The 16,352-nt window shown below is 49.1% G+C and overlaps 1 protein-coding gene across 1 annotated transcript; it reads left to right on the forward strand.

Annotated features, from left to right (window-relative positions):
* Window positions 1–1,319: 1,319 nt before the first annotated feature.
* On the forward strand, window positions 1,320–15,647 carry LOC112951317 (methyltransferase-like protein 24). The gene is made up of 3 exons (XM_026043972.1): window positions 1,320–1,498; window positions 2,673–2,901; window positions 14,827–15,647. Exons 1-3 carry the CDS (start codon window positions 1,320–1,322, stop codon window positions 15,139–15,141), a joined length of 723 nt encoding a protein of 240 aa, XP_025899757.1. The 3' UTR covers window positions 15,142–15,647.
* Window positions 15,648–16,352: the final 705 nt, after the last annotated feature.

Consider the following 16,352-nt stretch of genomic DNA (forward strand, 5'->3'; position numbering starts at 1 on the left):
TGCTTTTTGAGCTGCTCACAGCTGGTCACTGTACACCACATCAGTACTTCGTGTGTGCTGCTGTTTTTCATATGGTACAGGGAGCCCAAATGCCAGATTTTCTGTTCTTGGCAGAGATTGAAATTGATGGGAAAGTCACTGATCACGCACACATGTGCATTAAATATCCAGGAATGATGTGGCTCATGAAACAGCTAAAAAAAAAAAAAATGAAAAGACATATTTGGGGTTAAGGAAGAGTAGCCTCTAAAGACTTCAGATGCCTTTTGCTGCCTTTGGAGCTCATTACTGCTTCATTCTTCTGTCAGACTGACTTCCTTTAGTTTACAGCAGGCAGAAAAGTAATTTTGTTCCGACTAAGACAAAAATCCCCTTTAAATGTTCCTGTTATCCTGTGCCCTTCATAAAGAGCAAAGGGAGAGCAGCTGCTTTCAGGGAGGAACATCCTCCATGGGGAGGATGGAGGGAGGACAAATGTGAAAGTTCAGCGCGAGTGCCACTGCGGACCCTGAATTCAATCCATGCATCATTAAAAATTGAGCAAGACCTACCGCTTGTGCTCTGCCTTCGTGAGGGCTGCAGAAGAGCTCACGAGGGAGTGGGAGTGAGCAGTGCCTGAAACTGCTGCTTTCTGGAGGGTTTTTTAGATGAGTTTTAGTTGCTTCCCCTGCTGCGCGGGAGCGGTGTTTTTGCTGGGGGGACAGGACTTCCCAGCGTGACACGTACTTGCAACATGCTGTAGTGAGCTCCAGTTATTACGGCTAAATCTGCTCGGATTAAACTAAGTCTGTAACAAACACAACGGGCAGGCGCCCAAGCTGGGATAATATAAATGAATAGGATTTCAGGAACTTGGCGGCTGGGGTTTTAAGTGTTTGCTGCAAGAGTGTATAAGAGACCTTCTGGGAGGACCTAGGGTCCAGGCAGGGAAGGCTTCCTTTGCCCAGCTGCAGAGCTCCGTTACCTTCCTTCAGGAGGGAAGCAGAGACACCACAAGACAGAGCGAGCAGCTCCAGGGTGCCGGCGGTTCTGCCCCTCTGTCCAGCAGCTGCCCCCACGCAGTGGGCACCTTCACAGACCGAGTCACAGGAGGGTTGAGGTTGGCAGGGACCTCTAGAGACCATCCAGTCCAACCCCCTGCTCCAGCAGGGACACCCAGAGCGCGGGGCACAGGGCGGCATCCAGGCGGGTTGGGAAGATCTCCAGAGAAGGAGACTCCACAGCCTCCCTGGGCAGCCTGTGCCAGGGCTCTGGCACCCTCACAGGGAAGAAGTTCCTGCTCACATGGAGATGGAACTTGCCTGGGCTCGGCAGACGCAATGCCCGGGTCAGCTCAGCTCATGCCACGAGCAGAGGAGAGCCCGGGGTCGGGGCACCCTGCACTGCTGCCCTGTGTCCTGGGCCCTTGCCTGGCAGCAGGGCCCCTCGCTGCACGTCGTCTCATCGCTGCTCTTCACTGCGTGGCCACGGTCGGGCATCTTCTCGGCCGTAAAAACAGGTCAGCATCCTGCTTGCTTCGTGTTTCACTTACTGGACAGCCGCTGTTTTCCCCCACTGGTGGGGAAGGGCCTTCCTAGTCTCTGCTGACCTCAACGTGCTTCTGCTAAGACCACAGTCCTTCTAAAGCAGTGCAAAATCTTTCTCGGGGAAGAAATTTGTTCACTTTTTTTTTTGTTTTTCATGCTGTGTAGCACTTAGCATGGTCACACATGGGCCTGCAGGGCTTTTGAATGTTATTTTCTCTCATTGATACCTGTTGTTGATTAACTCTCTCTTCCATTGTAAATGTGAGCTGTAGGCCAGGGAGGCAGCAGATACACCGGCACCTTCCTTGTCCTCAAGGATCCTTTCCTGTTCTGCACCACTGTGAGCGTCTCTTTGCAGCCAGATTTGGGCACAAATCTGCTTGCAGGCAGCGGGAGTTTTGTTTGTGCCAAAAGCACCTGGCCCTCTGGAACAAATCGGCCAGAGCTGCTAAGAGGGAATCACACATGCACGTATCCACATGTCACTCTCTAATGCCTTAATTGTTCCAAACAATCCGCATTTTGTTCATTTTTAGCCAGCTTCCCATTCCAAAGGGATTGTATTGCTCTTCATTCATCTGTGTCCCATCTATAGAATGGCAAATGTAAGCAAACGTTTCCATTCACTTCGTTAGCTTCTGAACTTCTTTCCTAGTACACACTGAGTGTAGGAAAAGAAAAACCACTCTCTTTTCATCCTGTGCAACTTCACAGGCCGAAATCCTGTGAAATGAATTCATTCTTGTAGGCACGTTGTTTTTGCATACCCCGTGTCCTTTTCCTTTCCCAAGATGCCTGAAGAGGAAAGCTGTTGAGTGGAAGCTATTCTCATAGGTGATACAATATAGCACTGTCCTAGCTTCCAAACTGTATGTTTTTCTAAACCTTCTTTTTTTTTCAGCATGCAGATTTGTTTTACTTTAGCAGCATGTCTCCATGGAAATCATTTAGCACTGGCTTAATGGTGTATCCTAGTATAGCATGGTTTCAAAAGCAGCCCAGCATTCCTCCGCTTTGCTTCCCAAGCGAGCGGGTCGAATTGCCCCCTCTTGTCCCCGTGAGTCCTCGGGATAGTCGGCTTCTCCTACCGCACTTTGTGCAGCTCCAGGAGTTCTCGTTTGTTTGTTTGTTTGTTTTGTTTTGCAGGCTGGGCAGCGAGGACAGCCAGCTGGAGGCGAGCCTGGCGCACGGGGGCTGCGAGGTGCACCGCTTCGACCCCAGCATCAAGGCAGCGCACGTGCAGGAGGGCCCGCGCCTCTGGCATCACCGCCTCTCCGTCGACTGGAGGGATCCCAACCCGGCCATTGCTGCCCATAAGCTTCACAGCAACACCAAGAAGCTGGGCACGATAATGAGTGAATTTGGGCATCAGAAGGTGAGGTTTCAGGCTGCGCGTTTCTAACTGCAAGGTGAACTGCTGGGAAACTGCAGAGCTTTCCTTCTTTCTGTTTTGGGGTAGAGGCACTTTACAAGGTTATCTCCTGGCTGTGGTTCATTATCAGATATACCTGCAGTGTATCTTCTTCTAGGGGGTGTCCTTTCTCCCTTGTTTTTTTTTTTTTCCTATGTGCTGAAAACAGACAGCTTGACTTTAAAGCACTAGCCACATTCTAAATATTTTCCTCCTTTGCATTTTTCTTTCAACTATCTGGTGACGTTGGCTCAGCCAGCTGGTGATATTGCCATTTCTGTGGTTGGTCTGCTCGTTGCCTGACGATGAGTGCTAAACTATTCATACAGCATCGTTTGTGAAGAGGGGAAAAATTGCAGCAATAATTAGACAAGAAGCGGTAATGGAGGGTTGTTTACATTTGCAAGGTCATTAATCCCTATTACAGTCATCAATAACAAAAACATCCTGTTTTGAAATTGGCAGCAATACGATTTTTTTTTTTAAGTTGCCCAATTTCTTTTCAGGGAACTGTAAAATCATCAGAAATCTTCATGTCTCAGTTGTTGCCAAAACACATTTGAGGAAGTTTCTGACCCAAAGGCTTAGGTAGCTTTCAAGACAGCTTTTTCCCTCCGAGGACATCCTGGCATGAATTACAATGCTAATATCCTTCACTGCCTGAAGCACATTCTGCATGTTGTTGTTTTTTAAGAGCTAGGCAGGCTGAGCTAAGGAGAAGTGCTGCTGTAGGATTTGCAGAGCAAGCCGTGCAGCCTAAGTTTGTTGTTACGGAATGCAAGATGTGCTCTTCACTTCGTTTCTTTCTGTTCTTTAGTACTTTCTTTTGGTTCAGCATTCCCAATTGAACCATTTTGAAGATTAAAGCAGAAAAAGGAGCTTTTTCCTATCACTTAGTCATAGTGTAACTGTGTTAGACTATGTTTCACTATTAGTGAAACATCTGGGGAAAGGGGGAAAGGGCCTTCCCTCGACGTCGGTTTTAGGACATTTGTTTTGATTTTAGAAAAGTTAGTCACGGAGCAAATGAACCACAACTTGATCCTGAAAAAAACTGTGGATTCCATGATCCAGCAGACCTGAGAATAGTCATTTGGTTATGAGGGTGCTGTGGGGTGGTTATAAGACCTCCTGTGCCCTGGAGGACTGTACCTGTGAATTCTAAGCATGCAACTTTCTGGCTGTGAGTTAACTAACAGGAAAGCACCCAGCTGGAGAGCAGCCAAGGAACACAGTGTTGGGGTAACACATGGAATGGGGCTTTTCTGTGGTTGCCTACATGCTGCATGGGGCTTGTTGGAGTGTGTTCATGCACCGTGACCCCCATAGAGCCTCTTACTGCCCCCATGGAGCATTCAGGTAGCTCAGTTATGCACAACTGTTGCATTGAGTCAGGAGCTGCATTTCAGCCCATGAGAATAAAGCCACGCTTTGCAGTGTCCTGTCACTTCCTATTTGTGAAATATCCAAATGGACCAATTTTACTTACATGATGCTGTTTAGTTTTTCTTTAACTGGAAGGCAGGCTGAGAAGTTGCGTGTTGCACAAAGGTGCAATAAACTCCAGTCTGTGAAGAGAACATCAAAGCAAATACTGTGACATTCAGGTTTTTGTTTTTTTCCATTGAATGAGTAGAATGTTCCCCTGACTGCGTAAATAATGTAAAACATTTTCTCAGACTATTTTCCAAAGCATTTTTTTCATTTAGAAATTTAAAACACTCTTTTCTTGTCTTTTTTTTTTTTTTTTAATTTAAAAATCCATCCCGCCTACTCTCACAGTTGTTCTCTTCCCACTTCAAGGCAGGAATTCCAAGCGACTTCATTTGAAGCTAATGTCTCATTTTTCCTTGCTTTTATTCTTTAAGACTTGGGACTAAATCCAAGGCCCTCCAAGTAAATGGGACTATTTCCACTGACGTCAGAGACTTGGGATCAGGCTGGTGAAGAGAGGGCAGGCGAGACATCCTGTAGTTCTTGTCACTGTAACCTTGAGAAGAAAACACGCAGTTTGGGGGTTTTGTATGCAGAGACATTCGACCAGACTGCAGCTGCTTTTCTGCAGTCAGTGCCTCCCTGGGAATGGAGATCCAGCTTGATATTATGACAAGAAACACAAACTCGAAGCATCCAAAAAAGGATGTTAGAGTGGATTTGAGGAAACATTAAAAGTCCATGATCTAATTGCCTACATGCCCTAAGTGCTCCGTTTCTCTGAGCAGTGTGAATAGGATGGAGACAAATCCCAATTGCACTGCATTAGGATGACACTGAGAACAGAAGCAAGCAGCCCGTATTTTGGGAAGTTGCTAGACAGTGAAATTGTATAAACGCTGGAATAATCTTGAAAGGGTATAGTCAGAGTCCTGTTTTCTGGTAGAAAATTCTAGATTAAAATTTACTGTTATATGTTGTGAGGAGGATAATATTGTCCACAGGAAAGGATAAAGATGTCAAAATAGATCTTTTTCATGTTTATTTGTTTGTTTTTCTCATTCAGGGACTGCTCATCCTGGAATGTGTGCAGTCTGTAACTCGTTGCTGATGGATAGTGGGGGGAAAAAAGAGAGGAGGAAACCACTGAATGCTTCGGATTTTCTTTCTCATTGCAGCCCAGCTCAACTTCATGTTCTCCTGCTGACTCCTGGGGTGAGGGTGCTACAGTAGGGGCATTCCCTGTGGATTGGTGGTAGCTGGGAACTTCCTTCATTCGGGCTCACAGGATAGCCCAAGTTGGTGAGGGGCCACGAGAGGTCTGCAGTCCAGGCTCCTGCTCAAAGGCAGGGCAGCAGCGAGCTCAGATGAGGTTGCTCAGAGCTTTATCTGGTTGGGCCTTAGAACCCCCTGAATTTTCTCCAAAGTGGAGACTGTACAGTCTCTCCAGGCATCTATTACACTGCTTGACTGTCGTCATTGTGGGGGAAAAAAGATTCCTCCTTTCCAGTCTGTGCCTCTCCTTCCGCTCTCTCCTGCCCTCCTGCTGCTGAGGAGCCTCGCTGTGTCTCCCTGATAACCTCTTTGGAGGACCTGGGGGCTGCTGTTAGGTCTCCCCAAAGCCTCACCTTTCCCAGGCTGGACCAGCTCTCTTCTCCCAGCCTTTCGTGACCATCTTGGTGGTTTCTTTTCTGATCACACCTCCATTTAACATTGCATGTGTTGTCTCAGGGAGACCAAAACTGGTCACGGTGTCTAGATGTGCTCACAGAAGTGTTCGGTATGGGGAGATGGTCACTTCTTTTATGTGCAGGCTGTTTTTCTGCTTATACAGCCTCAAGTCCTGTTGGGACTTTGCAGCATGATCCCAGGGCACAGCAGCTCTCCACCCAGATGGTCCCCAGCCCACTACATTGCATGGAGTTCCTCCTCCTCTGGTGCAAGACTTTGCATTTGTCCTTTTAAAGTGCCTATGGACCCCTGTGACACTCCTCTTGTAACTGGCCTGCAGGTAGAATACAACCCATGCACCATGGACCAGCCCAGCCGCAGGAATAGTTGCGGGATGCGGTGTCGGATCCGTGTTCCCATGCTCTTCTAGTCTGCTTATGGGAAGCAGCTGGTTCCACCTCCATGCAAAGGGACCTTAGTCTGAACCACAGTTGTTACAGCAGAGCTGATTCAGCTGTCTAAAGACCCCCTTTTTCTAGTCCCAGTAGAGATTTGCTTTGCGTGCACTACTGATGTCCTCTTCCAAAGGTTGCTGTCTTCCATGCGGCCCAGGTTTTAACATACAGTAAAATACAAGGGAAAGTCTGTGTTGAAATGCAAGCTCCCTCCCCAGGCTCCAACATAACTCCTCTCTCCGAAAAGCTGTAGCACTTACCCTGAAATTCAAACCTGGCTCCTACCTGTGTTCTAAAGGTTGTGCTACAAAGCAAAATTAAAAGCTTTTGACAGAGGCCCTGGGTGGCAGGGGCAAGACAGAGTTCATTCTGTCTTGAGTGTGTGCTCACAAATAAATCATGCATCTTACACATGCAAACTCTTGCTTCAGTTGTAGTTTTCCTGCTCAGGAGCTCTGCAGGTCGAACCCCTTGTGGGGCCATCAGTAAGTGCCCTGAGTCTGGGACCTGTCTGCCTTAGTGATGAACGACTGCAGTGTGGAACTGTGTGGGTGCTGGGGTGCTTCCCTGGGAAACAAATTAAACTGAACAGGAGAATGTAAGAATATAAAGTAAAATGAGCATTTAACCAGCAAGTGCCACTGGGCATGAGTTTCAGAGAATGGCAGAGTTGCATTCAGCTCTTCCCCTTCAAATAATCTTTCACAAATTGCATAAAAGACCAAATTCCATTTTTTTATTATTAAAAGACTTCTTTTTTTTTTTTAAAAAAAAAAAGCAAAGCTGTCTTCATGTCCTGGTTTTGATTTGAAGGCCACAATTTACACTAGTTTCTGCATGAAAAATGGTTTGTGCAACTAATAGGGTGGCAGCTTCATTTTACAGAACAAGCTTAGATTTAAGTTTTAAAAAAGCAAAGGTCTCTTTCCTTTCACCTGTTATTTAATACCCAGTGCAACTTCAAAACATTGCACCCCCCAGCCACACTGATTAATAACGTTATCTCCTCCCAGGCAAGTGATTTATCACTTGCCTTCATCTCCTAAAGCAGATGCTGTAAAGTCTATTTCATGCTGTACTTTAGTCTTTTGAAGATCAGTGCAAAAGAGCAAAGATTAAAGAAAACTGACTTACCGTTCTGGTTTAAAACAGCTCAGTTGACAATAAGTAATCATGAATTAAAATTCTGATAGGAAATGTGTAAAACATGAGTTGTATATGAAGATTTGATTAGCAAAACTAAAAAATTGGGTCAGTTTGGGTCTGTATCATGATGCTGGGGTCTGGGCTCAGGAGGCAGAGCCCACGTGTTTTCGCAGCCCGGTTCAGGCCRGCAGCGTGGAAGGCGCAAGGTGGGATCTGTACCCTGTGCATTTGGCTTAAGCTCAGCTTAACTCTCAGTATGAGACTGCATCTCATGGATCCCTGCGTTGTACAAATCCACAAGTGTTCAGAGTCCTATCTTGAAAAGATCTTTAATTTTTTTTTTTTTTTTAATTTGGGGCTTTTCCAGAATCTAAATTCTAGGAAAAAAAAAAACCCTCACAAATCTTACAAATGAGATTTCTCTTAAAAATATTAGCTATTTCAATAGTTATTTCAAATAAATAATATTTCAGATTTTCAAAATTAAATTACAAATATTTCACAATGTCATCAAATGCAGTACTGCTGAGATCTGATAGAATTCCAGGTTTGGAGCATGCAATGGGAAACAAATGCCCCGGGCCTCCAAGAAGCACTTCTTCTCTCAGCAGAGCCAAGTGAAATTATTGGAATTGGAACTGTCACTCGATTCCCACTTTTCTCGCTCCGTTTCCTGGCAGCCAAGTGTTTCAGCAGCTCAGATGGGACGCTTGGAGTCCCTTTGTTATTTAAGAAAGCGCCATATAGATAGTGGGTGTGTTTGGCCCTCGGTTTGTCAGCAGGGACCGGGGAGACACCAGTACATGGGGCCTGAGGCGCACGGGTGGTTTGTGCTTGTGGGAGGTGCTGAGACGGGGTGAGATGGGGGGCGACCTTGGCTCATGGGCCTGATTCCCAGGCCAATTCCCAGGCTGAAAGGGAGCGCGCCAGGGAGAACAGCAGGCGAGCAAGCTAAAAAACATAAATCCAATTTCTTTTAAAGTTATCCCATTARAGTGAAAACTCAGAAACACAGGAGAGTGTGTTACACAACAGCACACACCTGCCCCTGGCCCGGTAATGTGATTTATGAGCTCAGGCAGGGCTTACTGCCCATAGCACACAGTGAGTCCCTTTGAGGTGCTGTTCGTGCACGCTGGGCTAAATTCAACCTCTGTGTAACCCGAGCGGTTCCTTGGAGTCCACCAGGGCTGGAAAAGGAGCACGGGTGGTTGCTGTGTGTGAGCCTTCCTCCTGCAGCAGGGACGAGAGCTAAGGTTGATTTTTGTTTGTTCATTTTGGTGATGATGAGAATGAAATCTAAGGGGCAGTTGCCCAGTTTGTGCTTAGTCAGACTATAGCTGCATCCAGGATTTTAATCAGAACTAGGCCAAAGATTTGGGCCGCCAGCAGAAGTGGGCTTGACGGTCCCCAGGTTCTGGAAGCTGAAACCTTTTTGACGTTGATTTACTGCTCACCACCTGTCCCGTTGCCTGGGTTGCAGGCAGGAATTGCATCATGCACTTTTCTGCAAGGTTTTCTCTTGGTCCCTTCCATTCCCTTTTGCCTTCTTTAAATTCCTCCCTCCTCCTTCACCGGGAGCAGTTCTCAAGATAATGTTAAGAGCAGAAATACTGTTAAGAACAGTGGTCTTATATAGGGAGCAACCTGAAGGTGCTGTTCAGTATGCAAGCATCAGACCTGAGGGAAGCCCTTTTAATGATGACGTTGACTGGGTATAGTGCAGATCATAGCCTCTGCTTCCTCTAGGAAAAGGGCTAATTCAGGGCCTGAATTGTAATGAAAATATTTCACTGTTGGGGGGAAAAAGTATCAAAACATATTTATATTTGGTTAAAAAATGAGGAAAAATGATTTTTTCGTTCCCTTTTTATTGTTATTAAGGAAACTTGAGGTATTCAAAGTCTTTTTTCTCTCTGGCTCTACTAGCAGACTGCACAAGCTGCATTCAGTTCCTGGCACGACTCAGGGCCCCAATAAGCCCTTCCACCGTGTTTTTGGCACCTGCGCGCCAGGATCTCGGCGTAAAACATGGTGTTGAGAGGAGGTGCTGCACTCCCTGCCACATGGCCAGGTCAGCACGGGAGCACTGCTTCTGGAAAAAGTCCCTTGCTGCCGGTCCCTGCCTCTCACTGAAGCTGGGATTCAGCAGGAGTCTCGGGAACCCTCTTTCCTCATGCGGACAAGATGATAGTGGACACAGGACGCAGGGCACCTGCCGAGTTCAAGCCTGTGTGCACGCTGCCCAGRGAGCTTCCTTTGCTCCATTACCACTGCCTTAATCACAGAATCACAGAATGRTTGAGGTTGGAGGAGACCAGAGATCATSCAGTCCAACGCCCTGCTCCAGCAGGGACACCCAGAGCACGGGRCACAGGGCGGCATCCAGGCGGGTTGGGAAGATCTCCAGAGAAGGAGACTCCACAACCTCCCTGGGCAGCCTGCTGTGTAAGTGGTGAGCCTSTTGTGCACCTTAAGTGCAGTAACGTGAGCATGTATATTTTCAATCTAGCCCAGGTGCTGAGTATCTTCTCAGAAAGGTTGTGTGTGACATTACATCAACTTTGGCAATCTCCTTTCCATAAGGAAGTGTTTGATCAGCACCTCCCATCTTTCTCTCAGTTTATAGGGACTAACTGACATTTGCAAATTCTTAAGAGAAATTTCTTAGTTTCTCTCTTCTTTCTTAAGAGAAATTGGTACATATAGTTATATATGATACCATTCAATAACAAGTTATTCAGGCGTGCTGAACATTTTCTGCAGATGGGACTTTGAGCCATGGGGACTTCAGTTACTTATATTTTGCAGCCACCTGTGGGCACTATATTAATACAGGACAGCAGAGGATCTTGCAGCTGAAAGGCTGCATATTACCACCATTTTACAGCAGTCTGGATCCTTTCTCCTTTTTTTTTTTTTTTAGGATGAATTACTGCTCAGCTCTTTGCTCTCTATTGAAAACCTCCCATGCTGACTGCTTTTGTCTCGTCCCGTCGCCGCGTTTCTCGCACGTTTGCCTGCTGCTGGCTTCCACCTCCAGTGAGAAACAGATAACATTACATTTTGTTAGCCCAGAGCCAGGTTTTTGTGCCCGTGCTTAACGCCAGAGCAGCATAAACAAACTACAAGTGTTTGTTCCTCTTTAATGAAGGGCCTTGCACTTCATTACAGCACTTACTCTTTTGAGTAAACATCCGTTCCCACCGGCATCCAGCAGAGTCTGGCCTAAAACATCAAAAGAAGCGAAATGAAAGGATTTTTCCCCCTCTCGGAGAGGAGCCGCTGGAACGTTCTCCCGTGGGATTCGGTGGCCGAGTGCGCGCTCTGCACAAGGGCTTGTGTGCCCGGCCGGGGCGGTGCTCATCCAGGCTCCTGCCTGGGGTTTGGGGCTTGTTTAGCTTCCTTGGGTGAGGCTCTTGCTGGTGACCAGGCTGATAAATGATTAAGACATCATCATCTCCCACCACAGTGGTTCTTCACCCCGTTTCCTTCGGGAAAGGGCTCGTTTGAGCCCTGCTGCTGCTCGAGGTGAGTGGCGTGTGGGCTGCTCTGGAGGCTGCTCTCAGTTTAGGGAGGCTGGGGGCCAAGACCCAAATGATCAGGACTTTGGGGAGGAGCAGGTCGTGGCCCTCGGCACTGTCTGCTTGTAGGGACTGCCTGTCCACGTTGAGGGCTTGTAGATCCTGCTCTGAGTCACTCTGTAGGAACCTTGATCTTCCAAGGTCTTCCTTGGTCTTCTTAGCCAGGTTAAGCAAGATGTTAAGCACAGGTAGCTCAAGCTTTAAGGCATTTAGCTTTAAGGTAGCTTAAGCTTAAGGCATTTAGCTCAAGCTCAAGCTAAACCCATGAAACCTATCCAAAAACCAATTCAGGTTTGGGATGTGTGTGATTTATGTCCAGGGGATGATTAGCAAGAGCTGCCTTCTGGTTCAGTGCCCAGTGCGAGCTAAGGTGAGAGTGTGCCAAGAGCTGATCTCACGGTGAGGAAGAACGTGCATGATGACTGGAAGGCAACAGGTGAAACCTGGCAGCTTAGCCAGAAGCTTGGTCATCAGAAATGTGGCCTGACCTAATGCAGGAAAAGAGAAAAAAAAATAAGGCTATGTTGGTGTCCCAAAGCAGGAGGCAGGTCGGGTGCCCCAGGCATCCTGCACACTGGCCCTCCCCAATGTGATTCACGGCCTCTGCTTTCACCGAGGCGGGGTCCCACTTACTTTGGTCTCTCTGGGAGCGTTCCTGCTTTGGGCTCTTGCTGCAAGAGCAGGCTCTTGCTCTGCTCACAGCTGGCCATCACGGGAGGTTGAATGAGCTCTCTTCATTGAGTTTTGAGCAGCTTTGACCAGGTGGATTTTAGTTTACGCAGTGTCAGAAGACTGTTTATAGTCTGTCCCTGCTTTCTAACACTTTGAGGGCAGCCCATCACTGAGGCTGGAAGGAAAAAAGACTTCTCCATCACTGCCAAGACTGGAGGATCCATAGTAAGAGCAGGGCAGCAAAGCTTGTGCTCACTCGCTACAGATTTGCAGTTCAGTGGTATGTATTAGTGACTTTGATGGGACAGTTTGGCCCTTACTGTGGAAAAGAAAGACCAAAGACTGTGTAAACACCAAGCTACAGAAACTGAAAATGTGCCTGTGCTGACGCTTTAGGAGCTGATAATCCCAAATGACATGTTTGTCCCAGTTCTTCTGAAGACCAGCACGGAGAGGGGGTGCAAATGTATGTGGGAAGGAAGGAGGTAAGTTAAGAGAAGCTTAAGGGAAGTCTTTTGGAGCAGGGTGAGAGCCGCAGGCTGGATACCATAGGTTGGGATGACTGGTGATCCTCCAGATCTCAGTATCCAGATGGCTCCGACCACAACCACAGCCGTTCCCATCTCCCAGGGGGATGGCTCAGGGAGAGCTGAGGTGCTTCCCAGTCCCACAGGGCTTTGGGGAGAGGGGCTTTTGCGAGCCCTTGGGAGCACAGTTTGCTTCCAGGCTACGTGCTCTCCTGCCTGCTGTCGATCACAGCCTCAGCACAGGATGAAAGGTGACTGGAAAGCCAACCAGTTGCGTGCTGGCAAGCAGGGACAGGAGCTGCCCTTGGAAGGAAGGGCCAGGAAAAAAGGGAGAGGAGCATCATGCTGAAAGGCTGCAAAAACACTCAAGAGCCAGCTTATAACCAGCTTCGTACTTGCAAAGTTGTTTGCTACCACAATATGAAATAAACTTTTGTTTTTTCCCCCAGAGCTTTATGTGGTGAAAATATAGACTGGTACTTAGTGGAGTGGGGAGGGGAAAATCAAGCAGCCAGGTCAAAAGGCAGAGATCATTTTGCTCTGYAGCTCATGTAAATACAGCAACTGGGTCGCACGGAAGCAGAGCAGAGCTTTTATGTCTTGCAGCCTGTTTTCTCCTAAAATCCACCGCCCAGCCCTGGGTTCAGGAGGGCGCTGTGACTCTGAGCTCTCCTCCTCCGCTTTGGAGCCATGACCGCATCTCGTGTCGCTGTCCCTGGGGTAGCAGTGACATGGGAAGGGCTGCAGCCTGCCCAGCCTGCAGCACGGAGGCCATCCTGCCTCTCCTGGCCGCTGCTTCCACACGCTGCGCTGCTGCTGGAAGTCATTGAGCTAAACTGCTTCCTCTCAACTCAACTCAACTCAACTCAACTCAACTCAACTCAACTGCAGCTCCTTGCTCTCCATTGACTCATCTCCACGGGGAGCTCTAAATGGTGCCCACAGGACCCCACATAGCCTGAAAAATCCCTGTTCACCTTGGTATCGCAGGAAGCATCAAGGCAAACACAGCTCCACTCTCTGCTGGAGTAAGTTGAGTTGTTACCCTAAAAAGAAGCAAGGAGCACCCATGCGGTGCGTGGTCACCTCCACCGACCAAACCCTCCTCCTCCTCAGCAGTTCTGTGTGCTCTGCACATGGGGAGGGCTCCTTGTTTCTGTAGTGCAGCCGGTGCTGCAGTCGCTGCAGTGTTTTTTCAGGGGAGCTAAATGCTGAGAAAATGAACAGTCCACCTTTTTGACTTCTCCGTGGTAACCTGCTTAATTTGGATTGCTCAGGTTTTGCAGTCTTTTTTTTTTCTTTAGGAACAGAAATAGAGGAAATATTTTGTCATTGCTCGTATGGTTCATAAGTTGGTGTATCCCTATAAGAGCTTTAATGATTATTTACATTGCAGTATAAACCATGCAGCTTCTGAGAAGATGGATGAAGCGTATTTCCCAAGCCTGAAATTTGTCATCTGCCTGTGGCACTGTTCTTTCTTTTCCAGCCCTTCTTGTCACTTCTTTCCAGCTCTTAAGTCAGTTCCGACAGGTAGTTTCAAAAAGGCAGGTCCTTGGCATCCCTAGGGACTGTCCTGATGCGTGAGAGCTGCTCCTTGTTCCCTATAAATGGGGCTTCCTCTCGTCTGGGTGATCCTGGGGACAGGATTGTGACTTGCCTTTACAACTCGTTGCCTGCAGGATCAGCCACATCAGAAACCTCAGCGTTCAAAGCCTTTCAGCCCAAGCGTTGGAGGCCACAGGAGAAGGGCTGTGAGCAGGCCRGCGTGAGGCTTCACATGCTGTCTGTGTCAGCCCTAGCATCTTCTGGGAGCCTTCTTGCTTTTTAAGCAGAAGCAACTGTACAATTATGTATATCACAGAATCACAGAATGGCTGAGGTTGGMAGGGACYTCTAGAGACCATCCAGTCCAACCCCCTGCTCCAGCAGGGACACCCAGAGCACRGGGCACAGGGCGGCATCCAGGCGGGTTGGGAAGGTCTCCAGAGAAGGAGACTCCACAGCCTCCCTGGGCAGCCTGTGCCAGGGCTCTGGCACCCTCACAGGAAAGAAGTTCCTCCTCACATGGAGATGGAACTGCCTGGGTTTCAACTTATACCCAGTGCCCCTTGTCCTATCACTGGCCACCAATGAGAAGAGCTTGGCCCCTTCCTCCCTACATTCCCCCTTCAGGTACTTATACCTGTTGATCAGATCCCCTCTCAGCCTTCTCTTCTCCAAGCTGAACAGGCCCAACTCAGTCTCTCCTCATATGAGAGATGCTCCAGTCCCTTAACCATCTTTGTCACTCTATCATCTGTRTCATATATGATAATATGGAAAAGTCTGACCTCGGATGGCACYGTTAGCAATGGCAAAGCCCTGTGTTTTCACACAGTGATTCTTTCTTTGTTACAGATTGACGTCCTCAAGGCAGATGTGGAGAGCGCCGAGTGGAAGATTTTGGAAAACCTCATTCTGGAAGACGTCGTTGGGCAGATAGGCCAGCTGGTGGTCGAGGTGCACGTGCACTGGCCCGGCTTCGAGGTGAGCGGCAACGACAGYGCCGTGGTGCGCTACTGGTACAGCCTGCTCCGGGAGCTGGAGCTGAAGGACTTCAGGCTGTTCCACACCTACAAAGACCTAGCAAAACCACAGATGTTCCTGAAGAAGGAGGCCTTCAATGCCAGCAGCAGCTACACACTGAGCTGGGTAAATACCGCTTGGAAGTAGCAGAAAGGATTTGGTATGGATTTTATAGGATATGGCGTGTGGCTGTGCGCCGTCGGGCCCCGCAGCGTTACTGAAGAGCGCTTGGGATTCACTGGCTAACGTTGCTAAAGACGCAGAGATTGGGAGCAAAACGGACTGGCTTTTATTCTCAAGCGTTCTCAAAGGAGCAGGCGTTGGGAAAGGACACACGCTGCAAATGGCTTTGCCAAGCAAYGCGTGCGCTGGAGGTTGGGCAAAGGTCTGCGTGGGGCTGCCCTGTGCCCGCGCGTTCCCTCGCGTCGCCCCGAGCAGAGATCCCCTCGCTCTGCCCCAGAGCTCTGCCCTGCCACCCACACCTGCCCCCGGGCAGCATGTGCGGGCATCTGGCTTTAGAAATGCTCAGGAATAAGCTCCTTTTTCGGGAATGGTCAAGAGATGCCTTTCCGTAAAGTGATCACGCTTTGGTTGCACTATCTTTCCGTAGACTCCGCTTCCTTACAAGGGAAGAACCAATTTCCTTGCTTCCTTTGTAAGAACAAATCCTATRGGGTAGGAACGGTCTGTTAGGCCAGGGAGCGGGGAGGCCGGGCTTGCAGTGATGGGGAGTCTTGCAGGGCTGCCCTGGGAACAGCTGCCCTGGGCCAGGCTGCCCTTGGGAACGCCGGGAAGCCACATCCCGCTGTCCCTGGGCTGCCGGCCCCTCCGTGGGTGCTGCAAGGGAGGACACAAACCCAGGGGCTTACCGGGCCGGAGCAGCTGGGGAARGGGGGGATGAAAAGCACATAGCAGGATCTTTTTGATGTTTTTTATAGAGTTTTGCATTAAACCAGGTCACACCGTTCCCACGATGCCTGCGCTTGGTTTCTGCCCTTGGTTTCCGTGTGGCACCCGGGCAGGCAGAGAGCTCTCYGCGCAGCCGGAGCTGCTCCAGCCCCGGGCCTCCCCTCTCCCTCCCRGCGGATGCTCCTGCTGAGGCCACAGTCCCTCCGCTCCCTCCCCTGCTCCGAGGGCACCGGGAGGAGCCGCCCCGGCCCCGCTTCCCGCTGGGAGCCGCGCAGCTCTGCGGAGCCCGGGCCGCTCCAGCGGGGCAGAGCGGGAGCTGCCCCACCGGCCACACAGGCCCMGACCTCGGAGCAAGACCCCCCGTCCTCTCGCCCTCGGGTCCCGTCAGCCCCCGAATCCGCTGGCAAGTTCAGCTCGTGGTGATGCCCCGTGTCCCTGCGGAGCTGGGG

The sequence above is a fragment of the Nothoprocta perdicaria genome, unplaced genomic scaffold, assembly GCF_003342845.1.
Source record: "Nothoprocta perdicaria isolate Ctin4 unplaced genomic scaffold, notPer1 scaffold_343, whole genome shotgun sequence".
Classification (NCBI taxonomy): domain Eukaryota; kingdom Metazoa; phylum Chordata; class Aves; order Tinamiformes; family Tinamidae; genus Nothoprocta; species Nothoprocta perdicaria.